This window comes from Gopherus evgoodei, chromosome 5 (genome assembly GCF_007399415.2).
Source record: "Gopherus evgoodei ecotype Sinaloan lineage chromosome 5, rGopEvg1_v1.p, whole genome shotgun sequence".
NCBI classification, from domain to species: Eukaryota; Metazoa; Chordata; order Testudines; family Testudinidae; genus Gopherus; species Gopherus evgoodei.
Window position 1 is genome coordinate 45,230,801 of NC_044326.1, and position 20,441 is coordinate 45,251,241.

The 20,441-nt window shown below is 40.0% G+C and overlaps 1 protein-coding gene across 3 annotated transcripts in view; it reads left to right on the forward strand.

Annotated features, from left to right (window-relative positions):
• The window catches only part of UBE2K (ubiquitin conjugating enzyme E2 K), an 88,760-nt gene that overhangs the window by 61,241 nt on the left and 7,078 nt on the right, over window positions 1-20,441 (forward strand). Inside the window, exons 3-5 of one of the 3 annotated variants that reach the window (XM_030563929.1) lie at window positions 645-703; window positions 3,750-3,832; window positions 15,030-15,129. In XM_030563929.1, the coding sequence (XP_030419789.1) occupies window positions 645-703; window positions 3,750-3,832; window positions 15,030-15,129 (242 nt within the window). Of the gene's footprint in view, window positions 1-644; window positions 704-3,749; window positions 3,833-15,029; window positions 15,130-20,441 lie in introns of those variants that run through there. The other 2 variants (XM_030563930.1, XM_030563931.1) reach the window with 2 other exon arrangements.

Consider the following 20,441-nt stretch of genomic DNA (forward strand, 5'->3'; position numbering starts at 1 on the left):
GAATTGAAGTATTGGAAGTTCTTCATATGCTTTGAAAAGAATGACTTGAAAGCTATGTGGACTCCTTTCTTAAGTAACACAGCAGAACATCCTCAAGCTTTAAATAATTTAAACTTAAATTGAACTAATTTTGATTTAGTATTTTGAAGAGAAAACTGAGGGTGTTAAGTGTCAGAGTGAAATGGATAATTCTTTAGAGTGTGTTTCATATTAATACTGGGCATCATAACATCGGATGCAATTTATTTTTATTTTAGTATCTGCTTTCTTAGGTATTCTAATTTTTTTAATTGAAGGTCTTTTTGACTAATATGAAACAGAGGTGTTCCAACAAGGAAAAAAATGGAAATTGAAGATTTAAGAATGAATTGAATATCTTGGAAATAGGTATTAGCTTTGTATAAAATATGGGAATATGACATTAATAAGCTGAATTTATATATGTGCATAAGTGTGTGTATGTGTATTTAAAAGTTGGAAGATATTCCTCACTAGATTAGCTTCTTTTGGATATGATTAAACTACTTGACAGCATCTATGTAAGGATAAATTTAGAATCACATTTGTTTCACTTTCTTTTGAGATCATAGTACTTTAAGTCTTGAAATCAGTATAGTCTTTCACTTGTGTTTTGGTTTTTGCAGGAGGGAGATATCAACTAGAGATAAAAATCCCAGAAACATATCCCTTCAATCCTCCTAAGGTACTGTAAACATTTTTGTGGATGTCTTTCTTAATGTCATGTCATCTGTTGTATGTCTGTATAGTGGACTTCCTCTTCAGTATTTATATTTTCAGAGTCCTTGTTTTCTATTTTCTAATGCTTTCTCGATGGAAGCAGAAGTGGAGCAAACATGCAGCTCCTTAATCACGCTTCCTGTCAAGAATCTCTGATAAACCAGCTTGAAGATTGCTTTTATTTGATTTATAGAGGATTGTTCATATTCAAAATTAAGGGTTGAATCATCTTTTTAAGAAAAGCTATCATAGGCCCATATTATGTGCTCCCTAGTAAAGAAGTAACTTGTTCCTTCAACTCCATATGTTGTATTTGGATTGAACATTCCAAGTCTATAGTAATAACTAAACTATAGAGCTGTTTTGGTTCTTCTGTGACTTGAGTGAACATCACATGCAGGGCAGTCTTACTACAGCTATTACAATGGAATGACTGGGAATCAGTTCACTTTCATTCTGTTGCCATTTTGGAAAATGATGTTCGTCAGACTTAGGTTTGGAGCTATTTTCAAGGGAGGAACCCGAAGGGGGATGGGGGAGAAGGGAAAGAGTAACAGAAGCCATCTTGATAATAGTTAAGAGATTCTGGGGTGAAGGATGGAAGTACAAATACCAGCACATTGAGAGTGCACCCCTATCTTCCAGCTGCCAGAGGGTATGTGGGCTTCAAATTTATTGGGCACCAAGTAGCTGGAAGCGGATTCAAAGCTCCCAAACAGGGCCCTTAGACAATATCGTATAGCAAGGGTAGCTCTTTTCCTCTTACATGTTGCTGGGGCTTTCAGTCTGGTCTTCTCAACTTGTTGTTGCCATTGAACTGTAGCGGTGTGGGCTCTCTCTGCACCCGCTTGTGGCCTGGGGAAGCTGTGTGGCACCATGGCTCAGTTTCCCCTTTTAAATCTGCAACTGACTACACACTCCCCTTATAGTAGGGCTGATCATCGTGCCCACATTCTCCACCATGTGAAACATTAGCTTCTTCACCACCTACCCCAAATTAGTCTTTAATAGTAGTCCAAATGACCACAAACTCAAAAGGGATAACAAAACTTTCTACCCGGCTATGATGCACCATAGCTTACCACCTGTTCCTCAGGGACTGCTGCAAGGTGATTGTCTGTGTCTGCAGTCCCCCCTCAGTGCAGCCACTGGGTTGATAATTGACCAGGGTTGGTTCACCCTAAGCCTCTGGCCCTTAAAGCCACAGGGCACCATCTTATATTCATCTTGCTGGCAGGTTGTTGTGGTAGAACTCTAAAGTTTTTCTAGCCTTGAGAAGAAATATCTCAATGTTCATCCTTGTAGGACAGACTGTAGGACAGACTCAGTGGACTGATCATATTGTGGATCAACCTCTCTTTCAAATCACACTCCAGTTGGTGATTGCCTGACATCCGCCTGGAAATTACACTCATTCCTTGCATGGGGAGAATTACTTGTATGACATGGGGAATAGTGTGTGTGTGTGTGTGTGTGTGCGCGCGAGAGAAAGAGAGAGGCCACATACAATTCGTTCTCTTCCATGCAAATTTTATTGCTCTCCCCAATTCTGTCTTCTCTCCCTTTACATACACACAATTCATTGTCTCCATTTAAATTTCCTGGATCCCTCCTGCCCAGATCTACTATCTAGGCCCTGATTTCTTCCTCCCTCCCTACCTTTACATACCTTAAAAACCCTTCTCCTTGTTGCTTTCCGCAGGTCTCATGCTTCTGCCAGCTCCTCCCAACTCTGTACTCCTGCCTTCTAGCCAGGTCCTTGGAATCAGTGGCTCCTGATCCAGCCATCTGATTCCTTAAAACCCGCCCCCTCCCCAAACCTAGCTCCTTGTTTGGCTCCCTCTTTCAGTCCCTAAAGCACCTCTTTGAACTGTATCTTGGATCGCTTCACTCTGGCAGATATATGGAGGGTTTGATGGCTTTCTGGTGCAGGTGGCTTCTAGTTCTGGTACTGTGGATTGCTTTTTTTGGGTCTGGAGTGAGAATGGATGGAGGAGGAAGGGTTTTTTTTTTATAAAATGGAAACTTCCACTGTTAGTGACTCCTTCCTTCCACATGTGTTTTGGCTGGAGTTGAAACAAGGAGTGGATGCAGCAGCCCCTGGAGTTTGTTGACCACAGCTTAGTAACTGCTGCTCTGGGGCTTGGTAGCCTTTATTTCCAACATTTGTAGAAGAGCGGCTTGAATCTCTTGGTGCACAGGTACTCAGCCTTATTGTTAATCCTAGGAATATGGTTTTGCAGTTCCTTATTAGATAAATATGTGCTCATAGTCCTTTTCTGCAGAGTTTGAAGGCAGGCTGGTCTGAGTGGGGCTCCGTGTATAATCTACAGTTGCTAGTGCATAGTTCTTTATGCTAGTGTTCACAACTCTCTCTCCTCTGAAGCTTTGATATCCTATCCAGAATGTACTTTGTCAGCCATTAATTTCCTATAGTAAATGAAGAATAATACTTAGCACTTACATAGCTCTTTATATCTTTAAGGTGATTTACAGACATGAGCTGTAATAAATGACTCCATTCTCAAACTGTATCCATATTTTCTGTTCTCTGAAGACAGAGCTAGTATGCTCTTGTTTAAAGTTTGTACACTGACACACTGAGAATGGTGTAGAGAAGGCCTTAAAACAGAGTTGCTTTGTGGGGGTCAGGAGAGAATGAGCTCTTTGTATCTAAGGGAAGTTGGGCAACAGCCTCTGTGTAAAATTGGAAAGAGGGCCTTGTGTCCTACCCTTGGGATCCTGTTCTCTCTAGATGGAGCAAAATTCCTGACAAAAGATTCCCCACAAAAATGTACTATAATGAAGCCTGGTGGCATATGCTATTTCATGTGTATCTTGTGTTCTACTGTGCCCTAGGGCTATCTTAAATTGGTACTTTTTCTTTCCAAGATAAATTCAAATACTTGACTGTATGTGATAGTTCCAACTTTTTAAAAGGTATTTTGAATGTCTTGCCTTTTGTAGAATATTTAATAGCTATATTAAAAAAATCTTAATTTATATTCTAGGTGCGGTTTATTACCAAAATATGGCATCCTAACATTAGCTCGGTCACTGGGGCCATTTGTTTGGATATCCTGAAAGATCAATGGTAAGATACTCCATACAGTTCACAGATTTGAACACTAAGCCCTGGTCAACATGGGGGGGGGAGGGAGGGAGGAGGGATTGAGGTAAGTTATGCAACTTCAGCTACGTGAATAATGTAGGTGAAGTCAGCATACTTGGATCGACTTACTGTGGTGTCTTCACTGCGGTGAGTTGACTGCTGCCGCTCTCCCATTAACTCTGCCTGCGCCTCTTGCGGCGCTGGAGTACAGGAATCGATGGGAGAGCGCTCAAGAGTCGATTTATTGTGTCTAGACACAATAAATCAATCTTTGCTGGATTGATCGCTGCCCACTGATCTGGCAGGTAGTGTAGACATACCCTTAAACTAAAGTGAAGACCTGTCCTGGAGAACAGGCAAAATCACATACCACTCTTCACTTGACATTTGTAGTTTCTCTAGTATGGCCCCAAAGTTTCGAGCATATTCTTAAGACTTATAAATACTTTCATATAGTATTTTGAGTTGCAGATAGTATCCTTATGAAGTAGGGTTTTTTTTGAAAGGTGCTCCTTCCAAAAAAGAGAAAAGAGGAGAAAAGCTCAGGTATTTTAAGGCACATAGGTAGAACACGAATGTCTAATTTCATGCATAAATACTTGATATTTTGTGCTGTTTGTAATCCCTTTATGCACAAGTTCCCCACCAACCCCTTCAGTAACAAATATTACAAATCCTTCACTGTGGGGTTCTCTTGTTGCTCTCCCTCCTCACCTGATGGCCAGCGTAGGTGCAAGCAGCACAGCAAATTAAAATACTTACCTGCATTCTGCTACTTTGCTTGCACTTGGTTTAGAGCAGAGAGAGGTACTATAGGGTGGATGGCGATATTTGGAGTGGAAACTTTAGATAGCAGCAGTAGGGTATGAAGTGGAAACTTCAGAAATTGAAAAGTAGTGGGAAGCAATAAGAAAGCAGGAAGCAAAAGAAATGAACAGAAAAGAGAGTTATATCCTAATATTGTGCATTGCATTAACACTGATTATTCACTAGCCAACGCTTACTTGTAAGGCGTTTGGAGAAATGTAAAAGTGGAATAGAACACTTGTCCTTTACTTCCTGGTCCACTCCTGACATTTTATTTGTCAGTATACTTTTGAAACATTGCTAATTGCCAAACCATGTGGAATGTATCTGCGAATAATCCATAGTATAATTACTGAACTCTTCTAGGTTTTTTTAAAAGGTGCATTTGTTACATTTTAACTTCTTAGTTATTTTTTACTATTACCACGTCATCTTCTATTTAAGTTAATGTGCAATATTATACGTGTTAATTTATGAATAGCACATGTAACCCACTGGTGAGTGTGTTATGCATCTCCTCCCTGCCCCCCCCCTCGATTCACAGATGAGTTTGTCAATGTCATGTTTTCAGTCCCCACTTACATTATGGCTGTCATCTTGGCCAGGGATCAAACCATGGACCTCCATAGCTGAAAACTTGAGTTAAAGAGCCTGGCCCTGTAGTTGGGGGATGTAACATTCCATCCTTTGTGGATCAGGTGCAGAGAGGGACACACAATACACATGAAGTGGGTTACCATAACATTTAACAAGTTGTGAAGCAGTGTACTGTGGTATCATTTGGTGTTTTACAGCTGTATTTTGATCTGCTGACATTAACAGACTTTTGTATTTTTTGGGACCATTTTTTCCTAATTCTAACAGAAAGTGATCTTCCACCCTGTATGTAAGAACTTAAGAGCTGTCATACTGGTCAGACCATGACCCATCTTGCCCAATACCCTATCTCCGACTGTAGCCTGTACTGGAGGTTCTGGGGGAATGTTCAGAACAGGGCAATTATGAAGTGATCCACCCATCTTTCTCTCCTGGCTTTTGGTAGTCAGCGGTTTAGGGTTGCCTCGAGCATGGGGTTGTTTCGCTGACTATTGTGGCTAATAGTCATTGATGGACCTATCCTCCATGAACTTAACCAGTTCTTTTTTGAACCCAGTTATACTTTTGGTCATGTCAGTATCCATGGCAATGAGTTCAACATTTTAGGTGTGCACTTTGTGAAAAAGTACATCCTTTTGTTGGTATTAAACCTGCTGACTATTAATTTCACCAGGTGACCCTTGGTATCTAAGAGAGGTTAAATAGCACTTCTTTTTTCACTTTTTCTACATCATTCATAGTTCTGTAGATTTGTATCATAGCTGTTTCAGTCATAAACTGAAGAGCCCTAATCTTTTTTTAGCCTTTCCTCATGTGGAAGGCATTCCATACATCATTTTTGTTGCCCTTTTCTGAACCTTTTCTAATTCCACTATATCCTTTTTGAGATGTTGCAACCAGAACTGGATATGGTATTCAGGGTCTGGGCGCACAATGGATCTATATAGTGGCATTATGATATTCTGTCCTATTTTCTATCCCTTTCCTAATAGTTCTTAAGATAGTTAGCCTTTTTGACTGCTATTGCATATTGAGTGGAAGTTTTCAGGGGACTACTATACCTAGTGACACAAAGATCTCTTTATTGGTGGTCAGAATGAATTACTAATTACAGTAGTTTCAGTAGCCTCCATCTTATGGAGTTGTCAGACATTTTTGAAAGTCCAGATAGATTGTCTTCAGGTTCTCCTTCATCCACTATTTTGCTGACATGCTCAAAATATTGAAGCCAGTATTTTAAAAAATAAGCATCCTAAATGTTAGCTTGTGACTATGTTTAAGCACTTAAATGTGTCACAGTTTCGCAGAAGTGCTGAACAGCCAACATCTCCCACTGAAAACTGAGATGCAGGAATTTTCCTTAACAGAAGGTGTGCTGATTTTTCCTATCATGAAATAAATCTTGGTGTTTTGACATTTGTCTTTGACAGTGCCTCATCTTCATTTCTTGAAAGGTGTAGGCTTTTATAGGTATTTCCCCATACTTGGTATATATTCTTCTTAATTAGGAAAAGGTTTGCCTTCATGACTAATGCACTGACATTGAACCCAGGCCTCCTGACTCCAATTTCCATTTCTGCACCCTCTGTGACCTAATCACTGTTGCCAGTTCTTGAAATTTTACTACAAATCTTGCAATATTTGGTGGTTTTCTTTTCTTGGTCCTAGCTTCAGGAGTCAAATGATTACCTGATAATTTTACCTTTAATTTAAAAGTAAGATAAGTTTCTGTCCCTAATTGCTACAGATAAAAGCTGAAAAATGTGAAACATAAAGGGTCAGAAACAGAAGGCAGATAAAGAACCAAACATTTATTATTTTTAAAACTTCATGATTTTTTTGAGACCTGACTTGTGATAGTTGAACACTTGACATTGGCAATACTGGATGTTGGGCAAGGGACTTAATCTCCGTGCCTCAGATCCCCCTCTGTAAAATATTTTTTTCTTTATTCTGTTCTTAGTATGTTGTTTCTATTTCCATTGAAAGTCATTTAGGGTCTGGACAGCCTCTCACTATATGATTGTATGGTGCATCAATTTCTGTTGGGGCATGTAGGTGCTATTGTAATTATATTGCTCTTAATAGCAATCTGTTGTTGTTTGGATTGGAACAGTTGCGGAAGAATCTTCCAGAAAGTCTTTTTCTTCTTTTTATTTCCATTTTCCATTACTGCTGTTCAAAGATTTATGTTGTTGTGGTCACATAAGACTAAATGTAACTTCTTACTGAGTCCACTCATAGTATTTCAAGTAAGAGGCAGTTGCTTGAGAGTGGTGGGAATGTTTTTTTTAGTGATTCTGGCTCCTTGCTGGCTGGAGGGAAAAGATAGGCTTATAGGTTACCTATGTAGTATAGGTAGGCTCTGTTGGCGGGTGAACTCCACCCAATCCTTTCTTTTTTCAAACAGCCTGGTGTAAGGTTAAGAGTTCTGTGGTTACATAGGAATACAGTCTACCTCATGAAAGTGATTGCTGGACCAATGTGAATAGTGACACTCTTATGTTTAAAAAAAAAAATTGTTTACTGTACTGCAGAATTTAACTTTACAGTGATATTTGCTGATTTAATTATACTTAGACTGAGAAATACCACAATACATTTGCTTATGTGAGTGGGATGAAAGACTGCATTTAAAAAAGTGACACACACAAAAAATTCTTGATAAATGGATTGCACTCAGTATTAAAGGTAGAATGGACAGCTAGCAGACTTGAATGTTTTATGCATTTGGTTCTGGGAGCTGTAGTTCATAAGTTTTTCTTGTCAGATATTTGAATAGTATTACAAGATTTGATTTTGAAGCATAACTTTAACTTGTAATGGTTGTACTAAATATTCCAATTGTTGCCAGTATGATTAAAACTGGGGTCAAACTCTGACACACATCTGTGACATTGAGGCCTATAGGAGTTACAATTGTGCATATGAGGGCAGAATTTAAGTCTAAATGACTTGATATTTTTTTTCTTTGTTTTTTTTAGGAGTGTGTGTGCGGGGGGGGGGGGGGGAAATGAACTGGATATGCCAAACTGACAATATCCTGTAATTCTTTGAACAAATCTTATGGAGTTAAGAAACTTTTTATTGAATTAACTTAAGCCTCATTGACTTAGAGTCAATACTTTTGGAGGACACTGTATTAAAAATGGAATTGTTTGTGTTGTGGCCTTGTAGGTACTTTCCCTGGTAGGAAGGCAGATGTTACTGTACATCCTCCATTATCAATCCTTTGAAGCCACCTCCCTGAAAAAGTTTACATATACTAATTCAGACTGGATTCACCAGGGACCAACAGACAAAAGCTATTTATCCAGAAACCATGGTTTTAAATTGGCTCTTGCCGGCATCCTGATCCAGCAACTGGAGAGGATACCTGGTTGAAGGAGGGCCCCAATCCTTAGGGTAAGGGTGGAAGAGCTGGGCATGCTGAGTTCCCATAAGCTTGAGGGTTGGTTCTGAGCTGAGGCTGTAATGAACTTGTGACCACAAAGGAAACACTGGGTGTGAGAGGTTGAAGAAATGCTCCTGCCAAAGCCCATGTTAGAGTTGAGGTAATGTGTGATAAGCTTATTAGCTAGGGTTTCCAGCTTTCTAATCACACAAAACTGAACACCCTTGCCCCGTCCCTTCCCTGAGCCCCAGTCCCCGCCCTGTGCTCACTCCATCCCGCCTCCCTCCATCACATGCTCTCCCCCCACCCTCACTTGCTCATTTTCACCGGGCTGGGGCAGGGTTAGGGTGTGGGAGGGGGTGAGGGCTCCAGCTGGGGGTGCTGGCTCTGGGATGGGGCTGAGGGGTTTGGACTGTGGGAGGGAACTCCAGGATGTGGGAGGGAGTATGGGTTCTGGTCTGGGGCTAGGGCCAGAAATGAGGGTTTTAGGATGTGGGAGGGAGCTCCAGGCTGGGGCAGGGGGTTGGGGTATGAGAGGAGTGAGGGGTCTGGGGTGGGAATGGGGATGAGGACTTGGGGTGCAGGAGGGGGCTCCGGGCTGGGGGAGGGAGTTAGGGTGTGGGCTACAGGCAGCTCCCAGGAAGTGGTTGACATGTCTCTCTGGCTCCTAGGCTGAGGCATGGGCAGGTGGCTCTGCATACTGCTCCTACCCACAGGTGCTGCCTCTGCAGTTCCCGACCAATGGTTGCTGTGAAGCCAGTACTCAGGGTGGGGGCAGCACACAGAGCCCCCTTGCCTGCCCCTATGCCTAGGAGCCAGAGTGACATGCCAGGAGCTTCCTGGGAGCCACAAGGAGCTAGATAGGGAGCCTGCCAGCTCTGCACCAACTGGACTTTTAATGGCCCCGTCAACAGTGTTGACCAGAGCTGCCAGAGTCCCTTTTCGACCAGGTGTTTCAGTCGAAAACCAGACACCTGGCAATGCTATTATTAGCATGTGTGTAGGTTCTTTTATTGTTTGTAGTGTTTTTTCTGTAATACTTTTTATCTTAAGAATAAAGTAGGCTTGCATAGGAAGTGCTCTTATGCCTTATAATTGTAGCAGTTATACCTATTAACCATCTCTGAAGAGAAGGCAAACAAGTGTCCTTGGACATCTTGTCTATGCTAGGAATGACACAGTGAAGGCAGGGAACTGTGTAGCCTGGAAATACCCTGTTCGGAAGGGAGAGAGATGTGGGTCTCCACCCAGAAAGGCAGTGTCTAGGGAGCTGGAAGCTTGAGAGTCACTGAGGATAAATACAAATGTAGTTTCCCTGAACTGGGTTCATTTTCATTAGCTGTATTTGTGGCTGGTACAACTTCAAATAGTTGAATATATTTGTATAGTTGTGTTGTTTTTTTGGGATAATGGCTTTCATATTCTAATGAACATGATTAACAGTGTTGTGTTATTAACTTCAATACTAAATTTCCTGTTGGCAGGAGATTTTTTCAGCTTTTAAAGTAGCTTCTTTGAATGATCTTGTAGTAAGTCTAATAAATTTCTCTCAGTGGTAAGTTTTTGAAGCTGAAATTCTCTGCAGCCGTGAACGCTCGTGCTCTTTGTGAATTTGTAAATACTCCTTTTACCTCAGCTTTGAATGCAAGCTTGTTAAATAAGCTCTTGCAGATAGAGGTACTTTAAGGTGGTCTATTCAAGAGATCTGTAAAGCAGTTTCACCATACAACATGTTGACATTTGAGCTAATATTCTGTTTTACTACTATGAGAAACTTTAGGTTTAAAGAAAAATTAATTTATCTGATATTGCTCCTTAATTGGCACTGAAGACAACTTTATATGAATATCTGGAACATCTGTTAGGGCTGCAGATATTTATTATGGTTATTTCACAGCAGAAATATTCTAGCAGGAATATAAAAGTATGCAGTAAGTCTTTGTCTTGGGCAGTCTAATGTTGTTGAGTTGTTTGATGTGGACTTTGTATCTACCATTAGCCTTTATAAATAAGATACTGAACATCCTAATGTTGGTTAGGTTAGAAGAGCTTTTCGGTGGGCTATCTGGTCTGTCCCTTAGCATCATGGCAGAAGCAACTATATTATTCTCAAATAATTTCTAATAGGTGTCCAGCCTTAACTGTCTTCCATGATGATGACTTCACAATCACGTTTTGCAGCTCACTTTATTATCTCACCATTCTTCTTAAAGTTGTTTCTAACCACCAACTTAAGCTTTCCCTTTTATAAATTATACCCATAACTGCTCTTCTTTGCGCTAATGAGAGCAGCTAATCCTGACTCTTTCTAATATCCATCAATATATTAGTGAGCAGCCATCTCTTTTCCCTCTTTTCTGTAGATGGCTAAGACAACAAAAAAGTGCCCTGTAATTAAGAGAATTAGGAAGCAAGAATTCTATTTTAAGCTGTCCTAAACAAGAAGTTTGTGGAGGTTATTTAGCTTTATTTCACAGATATGGAAACTAAAGCATAGAGATGAAAATTTTTTCTTACAGATCTTGAGGCTATATCAGTCTTCATAAAGAGCGTGTCGATATCCTGAGAGTGGAAGGTTTTCTGTCAGTGTAAAGTGTTTGTATTGAATATCATCAGTTTTGTAGCCATTCCTCATCTTATTTTCCAATGTTTTTATTGTGGAGTGGCACGGCTGAGAGATGAAACTTTGAAAATAGCTGAAATCACATTTTAAACTAGTTAGGTTTTTTGAATATGTAGCTGAATCACTTTGCCTGATTTGTAAAATTCAAGAGTCCTTTGAGAGCTAGCGCCTAGGACTATATTTGATTGGATGAGGTGTTTATTTGTGGTATTGCTCACCTTAGAAATTGGAATGTCAAAAGTCCATCAAGTCCCAACACACTTGATGAGAAGTTCATCCAATATCTGACAGACTTGACCGAGTGCTCCATGGATCTGACAATCTCTTAACATCACAGACAGCATGGTGTAGTGTGTTTAGCAGAGGCTGCAGTTAGGAGTTTCTGAACTCTACTTCAGCTCATACACTATACTATATATACACCACCTTTTGTTCAAGGATCTCTTTCTGCTTTACAAACCAAATTATGCCTCTCCATACTCTTGTGAGGTGTCTATGTATCATCTTTATTCCTGTGAGATGGAAGTTAGGAATTTGAGGCTCAGATAAACGAAGAGACTTATCAGTGTCATAGCTGTGCTGAAAACCCAGGTCTCCTGACTTGCATTCCCAGTTTAAATATTTGCAGTGACACACCATTAATTTCCTTCTCCATTAGTTTGAGACGACTTCCATAAAGGGCAGTGCAGAATAACTTTTATTTAGTTCAGGCAACGTAATCATGAAACCAATTACCGGTGGTAGAACTTCTTGTAAAGTCCCTCTTGCATAAATAAAATTTAATAGAAATGGAAATAATGTAGTAAAAATGCAGTTTGACTGAGAAATAGAGCTTTAGTTAGATTTTACAGCTTCTTAAATTCCTTGTGTAAATCTGTTTAAGTGCATGATATTCATTCAAGTACACAAAGACAAAAAGGATTAGAGTTCAGTGACATCTAAGTGTTTTACAAATTGAAAAACTTGTTTTTTTCTATTTAGAGCTGCAGGCAAATGTTCAGCATGTTCATCAAATATTCATTTAATAGAAAAAGCATTATAGTAACTAGAAACTTGTACTGTAGTGAATTTTACATTTGTCATCAGTCCATACTCTAGATCAACTCAATCCAAAATCTACTCTTAATAGGATTGACAGCTACATTATGATTTTATAGACTTTTTCTGCAAAATGTGCATATGCTGTTTTCTCCTCACAACACACTGAAGTATAAAAGTGTTTTCATGAATACTTTAATGCCTAGGTACTCAGTTTTGTGCCATCATAGTTTGAAGAAAAAATTTCAGATGCTTTGTATTATGATTTAATTAAACTTTCTGTATAGTTAAGATTTCATAGCAAGGTTAAAGAGCTGCTTTAGTAACTAAATATTCATTATAAGCCTGTTTGTTTTTTAATCTTGCCAGTCAGTCTCCAACTTACTTTAGAATAATGAGTAAGAAAATTCTACCTGAAACATCAAATATGGTATTTTGCTGGAAGTGAAACAGTCTGAAATTTTTGGAAAAATCTGCCTAAATATTTGAGAAAAGTGAGAGTTTGAAAAATGAGAATTTTCACTTTTGTGAAAGCGGCAAGGCTGCATGACTACCTTTGTAGGAGTTTAAAGACTAGTTTAATCTTTCAAAGCTTAGAGTTAATAAAGTCTGCAAAGTCAGCCTGATGGACTTTGAGAAGGCAGCAGATGTAGCTGTGAAAAACTAGGGTGTAATACTACCAAGCAGGAGACAAGATATGCTAATTTAAACATCTGTCACTTGGGATATAATCATTTGCATTTTGATGGAGAAAAAAATACCATAGTTCCTCACGGAAGTGGAGGGAGGTTTATCAGTTTTCTATAATGTTAAAGAAATTCCCAGGCAGAATCTTTGAGGAAGTTACAAATATGTGGAAATACATAGTTAAGGTTCCACAAACAACTTTAACTGACATTGTATTGGCACCTATATTTTATCTGTCTACCAGCAGTCTCTGCATCCCGCACATTGTCATGCCACAATATGTGGTTTGTTTTTCCATTATGGACAACACATTGTGAACTTTTCTACTGGAAATACAAATCTGTAAACTGCTTCCAACTTATCACATTTGTGCCATCAACCCAAACTCTTCTCCACCCACACTTTGACAACTGGAATTGCATCATTTCCTTTCTTTCTTTCTTTCTTTCTTTCTTTCTTTCTTTCTTTCTTTCTTTCTTTCTTTCTTTCTTTCTTTCTATCTAGCTATCTAGCTATCTAGCTATCTAGCTATCTAGCTATGCACTCCAGAAAGAACGTTACCAGATCCACTGTTAATTGGACTGTCTGTGTTCCAACCGCAAAGAATAATGTGCCTCTCATACTTCACAATACATTCCTCTTTCATAACCACACATGCCTCAAACACTATGTTGTAAGAGACTCATTTCTGTGTACCATCTCTGAAAGTACCTAAATGTAAAATAGCTGTATGTGTAATGTACTGGGCATTGTGTGCCATGTCCAACTCTCTCCCTAGCCTGATCCACAGTGAGAGTCTACTACAGCCCCCAGCTATGCAGCCTGACTTTTCAGCTGAAGCTGTAGAAACTCATGCTTTTAGCTCTTTGGGTACCTGGTTTAATATCCAGTATGTTGACCAAGCTGTTTCATATACATCTTATATACTTGAATCTCTAGGTAAATCGAGGGATGGGTATTGGGTCAGAGTAAAGCTTAACTGTGAAATCTTAAATATAAATTTCCAGATTTTTCAAACTTAGGTTTAATAAAAATTTTCAAATGAGATTTGATTGATTTGACTATGGTTATTTATAGTTTTAACTCAGCGTTTTGTCTGGGATTCAACATAAATTCCTGAAGCCTCTGACTCTAAATGTACATAGAATTTGAGTTGAATAAGGCCTTCATCTCACAGTGAGATCTCTGTGGTCAAAAATCTGCACTTCTAGAGCACCACTGACCTCTGTAGCGCTCTTTGCATCTGCAAGTCTCTTGGCCAGGATCTTATTGCAGGATCAAGGCCCAAATCTGCCTGGTGACATAAGGAGTGTTTTTCTATCCTAATGTTTTACAATTTTTGTTAAAATTGTGGCAGTGCCCTCAGCCTGACATGAAGAAAAGTTATGCTAGTGGTCTTCCGTTAATATGAACTTCAGAGCTACATTTACAATATTAATTGCTTAAAATTGGGGAAAATATTCTTTATAAATTAAATGGCCATTAAATTTGGACTGTGTTAACACTGTTACCTGATGGAAAAAGTTAATTTGTGAATATAAAATTCATCCATTTGTAACTAAAAGTTAAAAACAAATAATCCTCTACTTTTGTACGTTTGTACATCATTTGGCCATTTTGCTACGGAGACCGAAAGCCAGCAGAGGGAGCACACATTGAGTAACCAATATAATTCCCAGAGCGATGCTGACAGCAAGGAAGAAAAGGAGGCAGACTTTAGTTGGCTTTTATTTAATCAGAAGCAAACGTAACCTTTTGCAAAATTAAAAAAGGACAAACTGTTAAACCGGGAAATGTTAGTTCCAGATTTCTAAGAAAGTATTATTAAGAAGGGAGAGTGTTAAAATACATACTAAGAACTCTAAAAAATAAAATATGAATGGTATCCCATTGTAAATTGCTGCACTTCCAAGTTAGTCATGCTTGTGGTTCCCAGTATTTTTGTTCCTTTTGTATGGTATTAGTAGAACACATCAAACATAAGTAAAAAAGACCCAGATTTCAGTAAAGCCGTTTTCAAACTTCAATTTTAGGGCAGCAGCAATGACTCTAAGGACAGTGTTGTTATCATTGCAAGCACTGTTGGCAGCTGCAGAACCAGACGATCCACAAGATGCAGTAGTGGCAAATCAGGTAAGATGTTCAGTGAACTATGTCAAACAAAAACCTTTTATTAATTATCTTCCTCTTAAAGGGACCTTGTCTATTAATATTTCATTCCAAATTTAGGTTTTGGAGAATATAGCTTTTATAGATTTTAAGGCCAAATGACAAACTGTTTTTAAAAAAAAATAAACCCTTCTCCTTTGCTATTTTTGCAACCCCGACAGTCAGCATTGAGAACCTGGAAGTGATTCTGGTTATAATAAAATGAAGTTTCATTTGTGTTTGTTTTTCCTTATTTAGTCTGAGAGAAATGCAAAGTCTAAACAGCATAATGAAAAGTTACATTGAATTAAAAAAAAATCATCTTAAATAACCTAAAGAGTTATGAAGGAAGCATCCTATGTATTTGATGTTTGCAGACTCTCAAATTAACTGTTTTAGTTAATAACCTAATTGATATTAATAGAATTGTAGTTAGCTTGTAAAACTGGCTGGCCCAGTATTCAGAGACAGAAAGCAGCATTAGCTTGAAAATAGTCTTAGTGTAATGTATTTTACTAGAACTCACGTGTGGCCATTTAAAAATTTGTTGAAAACTAGATAAAATCAATCCACAAGTGAACATTTTGTTAACTTCTGTTGAATAAAGCCCCAAACATTGCTTCTGTAAGTCAGAGGGTAAAAGGTGAAGGCCCCTGTGTACTTCATAGTGACAAAGGAAAAAAGCGGAGTGCTTCCAGTATCTAGTAAGCGTATACATCTGACTTACATGTGAACATCCTATAGAGCAGGGGTTCTCAAACTGTGGGTTGGGACCCAAAGTGGGTCGTGACCCTGTTTTAATAGGGTCACCAGGGCTGGCTTAAGACTTGCTGGGGTCTGGTGCCAAAGCCTGAGGGCTGAAGGGCTCAGGTTACAGGCCCTCTGCCTGGGGCTGAAGGCCTTGAACTTCAGCTTTGGCCCCTTGCCAAGGGCGGTGGGGCTCAAGCTTTGCCCCTCTCCTCCCCTTTCCTGGGGTTGTGAAGTAATTTTTGTTGTCAGAAGGTGGTTGCAGTGCAGTGAAGTTTGAGAACCCCTGCTCTAGAGTATGGTTAAAAGTGTGGAGTCATACCTTTGAAATTCTGGATAAGAAGTGTAAGGGTGCCAGGACGACAGCTGAGCAAATAAGGGTCTTTTTGGTTCCCTGGCAATTCCAAAAAATCAAAGAAATTGTTGTAGATTGAACAAAAGATTTTATTTAGTTTGAGCATTTCTTTTACTTTTAAAATACAATTTACAAAATGTGAAGCAAACAATTGAAAATATCAAAACTGAACATTTTCAGATAACTTTTTTTACCAAGACAGTTTTGGCAAAACGTTGTGATGCCACTAAATTTTGCCCAGCTCTAGTCAGGTCCCCGTTTCTCAGTGGTTTTCAAACTTTTGTTCTGTGACCTCTTTCACATAGCGAGCCTCTGAGTGTGAACCCCCTCTTATAAATTAAAAACACATTTTTATTTATTTAACACTGTTAAAAATGCTGGAGGCAAAGTGGAGTTTGGGGTGGAGGCTGACAGTTCGCGACCCCCCCATGTAATAACCTCATGACCGCTGCGGGGTCCTGACCCCCAATTTAAGAACCCCTGCCGTATCTGACTTGTCACTCTAAGCTGGCAGGTTTTTGAAAGATTTACAGTAGTTCCCTACTATGCCAAACTGACTTTCAGAAAAAAGCAGAAAGACCAAATTGAGATCAGTGCTTCACTACCTGGGAGAAGCTGTTTCAGAAACTACACCAAAGTTCCTGCTCTCAGTAGCAGGTGCAGATGTCCTAGAAAGCACTGATATAACCATTTTGTAATGCTTGCTGTGTGAACGAATGCACCCAAGCAGTTCTTTCAGAGCCTGAGTTGCTGAGTGCATGCCTGAATTGTTGCAAAGGCAAGCAAGGCTACCAAATACTTTGTATAAAGCATGTCTGCACTAGTTTCCTTGCTCAGTGTACATTCATCCTTGCTCTCACGTTGTTGTTGTTTTTCTGTTTAAAATAAAAACTGTATTGCTCCTACAATGACAGCTGAAATATTATTTCCCTCCCTACATACTGACAGTGGGATTTACAAGGCAGTCTAACAATCTTCTAGCAATATTGAGAGTGAAGAGATATTTCTCTTGAGAAATTAAAAATCTTTGTACCTTTTGCCAAAAGTTCTCCTTTTGGGTTAAACCACTGAGTGCTGAGGAACAATGCTCTGTGCCACTTCACACAAGGGTTTTATGGTGGGCTGGTGGGGGCATGCCCAGTGATTCTGTGGCTCTGCTGTTATAGGGAGGATTCCGATGCCCCCACCTCCTGCAAAGATCGACAGATTTTGCAAATGTATACAGATTTAGCTCTTAATTACAACAGTTGGTGTTTTTACATGCAAGTGTCACTAATGTGTTCATGTAAAGCAGGGGTAAGAAACCTATGGCATGTGTGCCAAAGATGGCACATGAGCTGATTTTCAATGGCACTCTCACTGCCCGGGTCCTGGCTACCGGTCCAGGGGGCTCTGCATTTTAATTTAATTTTAAATGAAGCTTCTTAAACATTAAAAACCTTATTTACTTTACATACAACCATAGTTCAGTTATATATTATAGACTTAGAGAAAGAGACCTTCTAAAAACGTTAAAATGTATTACTGGCATGTGAAAAACCTTAAATTAGAGTGAATAAGTGAAGACTTGGCACACCACTTCTGAAAGGTTGCCAACCCCTGGTGTAAAGAATAAAAGTTTGCAAAGAAACTAATTTAAATATAATTATATATTATACAATAGTTTAATATATTTTCAGATTAAACATTCACAAGGATAACCCCCCCACACTTGTTGGAATGTCATTTTCACAGAGACAAGGTGTGTTAGGTAATATCTATTATGGGACCAACTTCTGTTGGTGAAAGACGCAAGCTTTGGAGCCACACAGAGCTCTTCTTCTGGTCTGGGAAAAGTACTTCCAGTGTCACAGCTAAATACAAGGTGGAAGAGATTGTTTAGCGTGAGTAGTTAGCACACATTCTAAGGGACCATTCAAGGTGAAGTAGCCGGTTAATATCTCTGCTGTCATAGGACAAAAAGAGGGAGTTAGTGAGTTACAGCTTGTTGTAATAAGCCATAAATTCAGTGTGTCTGTTGAGTCCATGATTTCTTGTCTCTAGCAGTTATGAATTTAAGCTCCCAGGCTCGTCTTTTGCAAGTGTTGTGCAGGTTTCCTCTGAGGAGGAGGACTATATCAGGTGTTAATGGGTCACTCTATCTTGAATGGTCCCTGAGAATGTGCTTTAACTATGCAGGCTAAACAATCTGTTCCATCTTGCAGTAAGCTGTACCTGAAGGAGAGTGCTCTGTGACTTGAATTTAGTCCAATAAAAGATATTGCCTCATCCGTCTTGTCTCTCTAATATCCTGGGACTGACATGGCTACAACTATACTGCATGTATTATCATAAACATTTTAAATTCATGAATTTATTTGCACTTGTTGAAGTACCATGTTTCCATGTAATAGACATAGGGTTCCAGCTATGCCTCCTGCAGATGATGGGATTTAAAGCCAAGAAATGTCCACAACCAAGTCTAGTTTTAGAACTTTGCAGCTCATTTAAGTGCAGTACAGCAATCTAAGGATCTAGATGCAGAAGTGTATGCAAATTTTCCCTGCTAAATTTCTCAGGGCTTGTCTACATCACAAAGTTGCAGCGCTGGTGAGGGGATTACAGCGCTGCAACTTAGGAGGTGTTCACATCTGCAGGGCATCACCAGCGCTGCAACTCCCTGTTTGCAGCGCTGGCCGTACTCCCGTTTTGTCTCGGGTGTAGAGGATCCAGCGCTGGTGATCCAGCGCTGGTAATCAAGTGTAGACACTTACCAGCGCTTTTCTTGACCTCCGTGGAATAAGCAGGTATCCCAGCATACCTGAGGAAGCGTCTGGTAATCAAGCAGGTCTCCTTCCCTGGTTTGCAGGGGGGTTCGGGGAACGCGAGAGCAAACCGCGGCGAAGCTGGTCTCCTTTCCCGGTTTGCTCTCGCGTTCCCCGAACCCCCGTGCAAGCAGGTCTCCTTCCCTGCGGTTTGCAGGGGGGTTCGGGGAACGCGAGAGCAAACCGCGGCGAAGCTGGTCTCCTTTCCCGGTTTGCTCTCGCGTTCCCCGAACCCCCGTGCAAGCAGGTCTCCTTCCCTGCGGTTTGCAGAGGGGTTCGGGGAACGCGAGAGCAAACCGCGGCGAAGCTGGTCTCCTTCCCCGGTTTGCTCTCGCGTTCCCCGAACCCCCGTGCAAGCCGGTCTCCTTCCCTGCGGTTTGCTGGGGGGTTCGGGGAACGCGAGAGCAAACCGCGGCGAAGCTGGTCTCCTTCCCCGGTTTGCTCTCGCGTTCCCCGAACCCCCCTTGAAGCCGCCCAACAGCGCTGCAGTGTGGCCACATCTAACACCACTTGCAGCGCTGGTTGCTGTAAGTGTGGCCACTCTGCAGCGCTGGCCCTATACAGGTGTACTAATACAGCTGTAACAACCAGCGCTGCAAAATTTTAGATGTAGACATACCCTCAGTCAGTTACCAGATATTTACCAGTAACTACAGACACTTGTGCATGTTCCTGAAGAATTAAAACCTAGACTTGAATAAGGTTGTTATGCAAAAATTCTCCATTAAACAATTTTAAACTTTTCCTCTTCTCACAATGAAGCCTAGAAAGCAAACAAATGAACTAATAGTGTTCTGAAATATGTATTTTAAAATATAGCTGAAAAGAAACCTTCATGGATTTATTTTTGGATCTCAGGGAAGGAACAGGCAAAAACTTTAGGATGCTATTAATAGTTAAGTATTTATTTTTTAAAAGAACAAACTTTTTGTGAACATTTGGTTTGTTTAAACTTTCCTTCAGTTGTAATGACAACACAGTGCTATTTATTGGCCACTCCATGAAATGGACTGCTTCCAGTTTAGGGGACTTTCCCCAGCCTTAATGTAGTCCTCTTCATCTGTTACCATTGCATTTTTTAAGGAGCATTGCTATGTAAATTATTGTAATGTATAATTCATTTTGAGATTATACGAATGACAGATTGTAACCTTGGGCAGGGACACACTTTTTTGGGGCAGGGGAGGTGGTGTACAGTGCTTAGCACAATGGGGATCTGGTCCATGAGTGATCTTGGCCAGTTGTGTACACACTCTTGGGGGTACTCAGAGGTCTTCCAGAGGGTACATCAACTTCTGTAGATACTTGCCTTGTTTTACAACAGGCTACGTAAAAAGCACTAGCGAATCAGTACACACTAAAATTTTGTAAATGATTTGTTTATGCTGCTT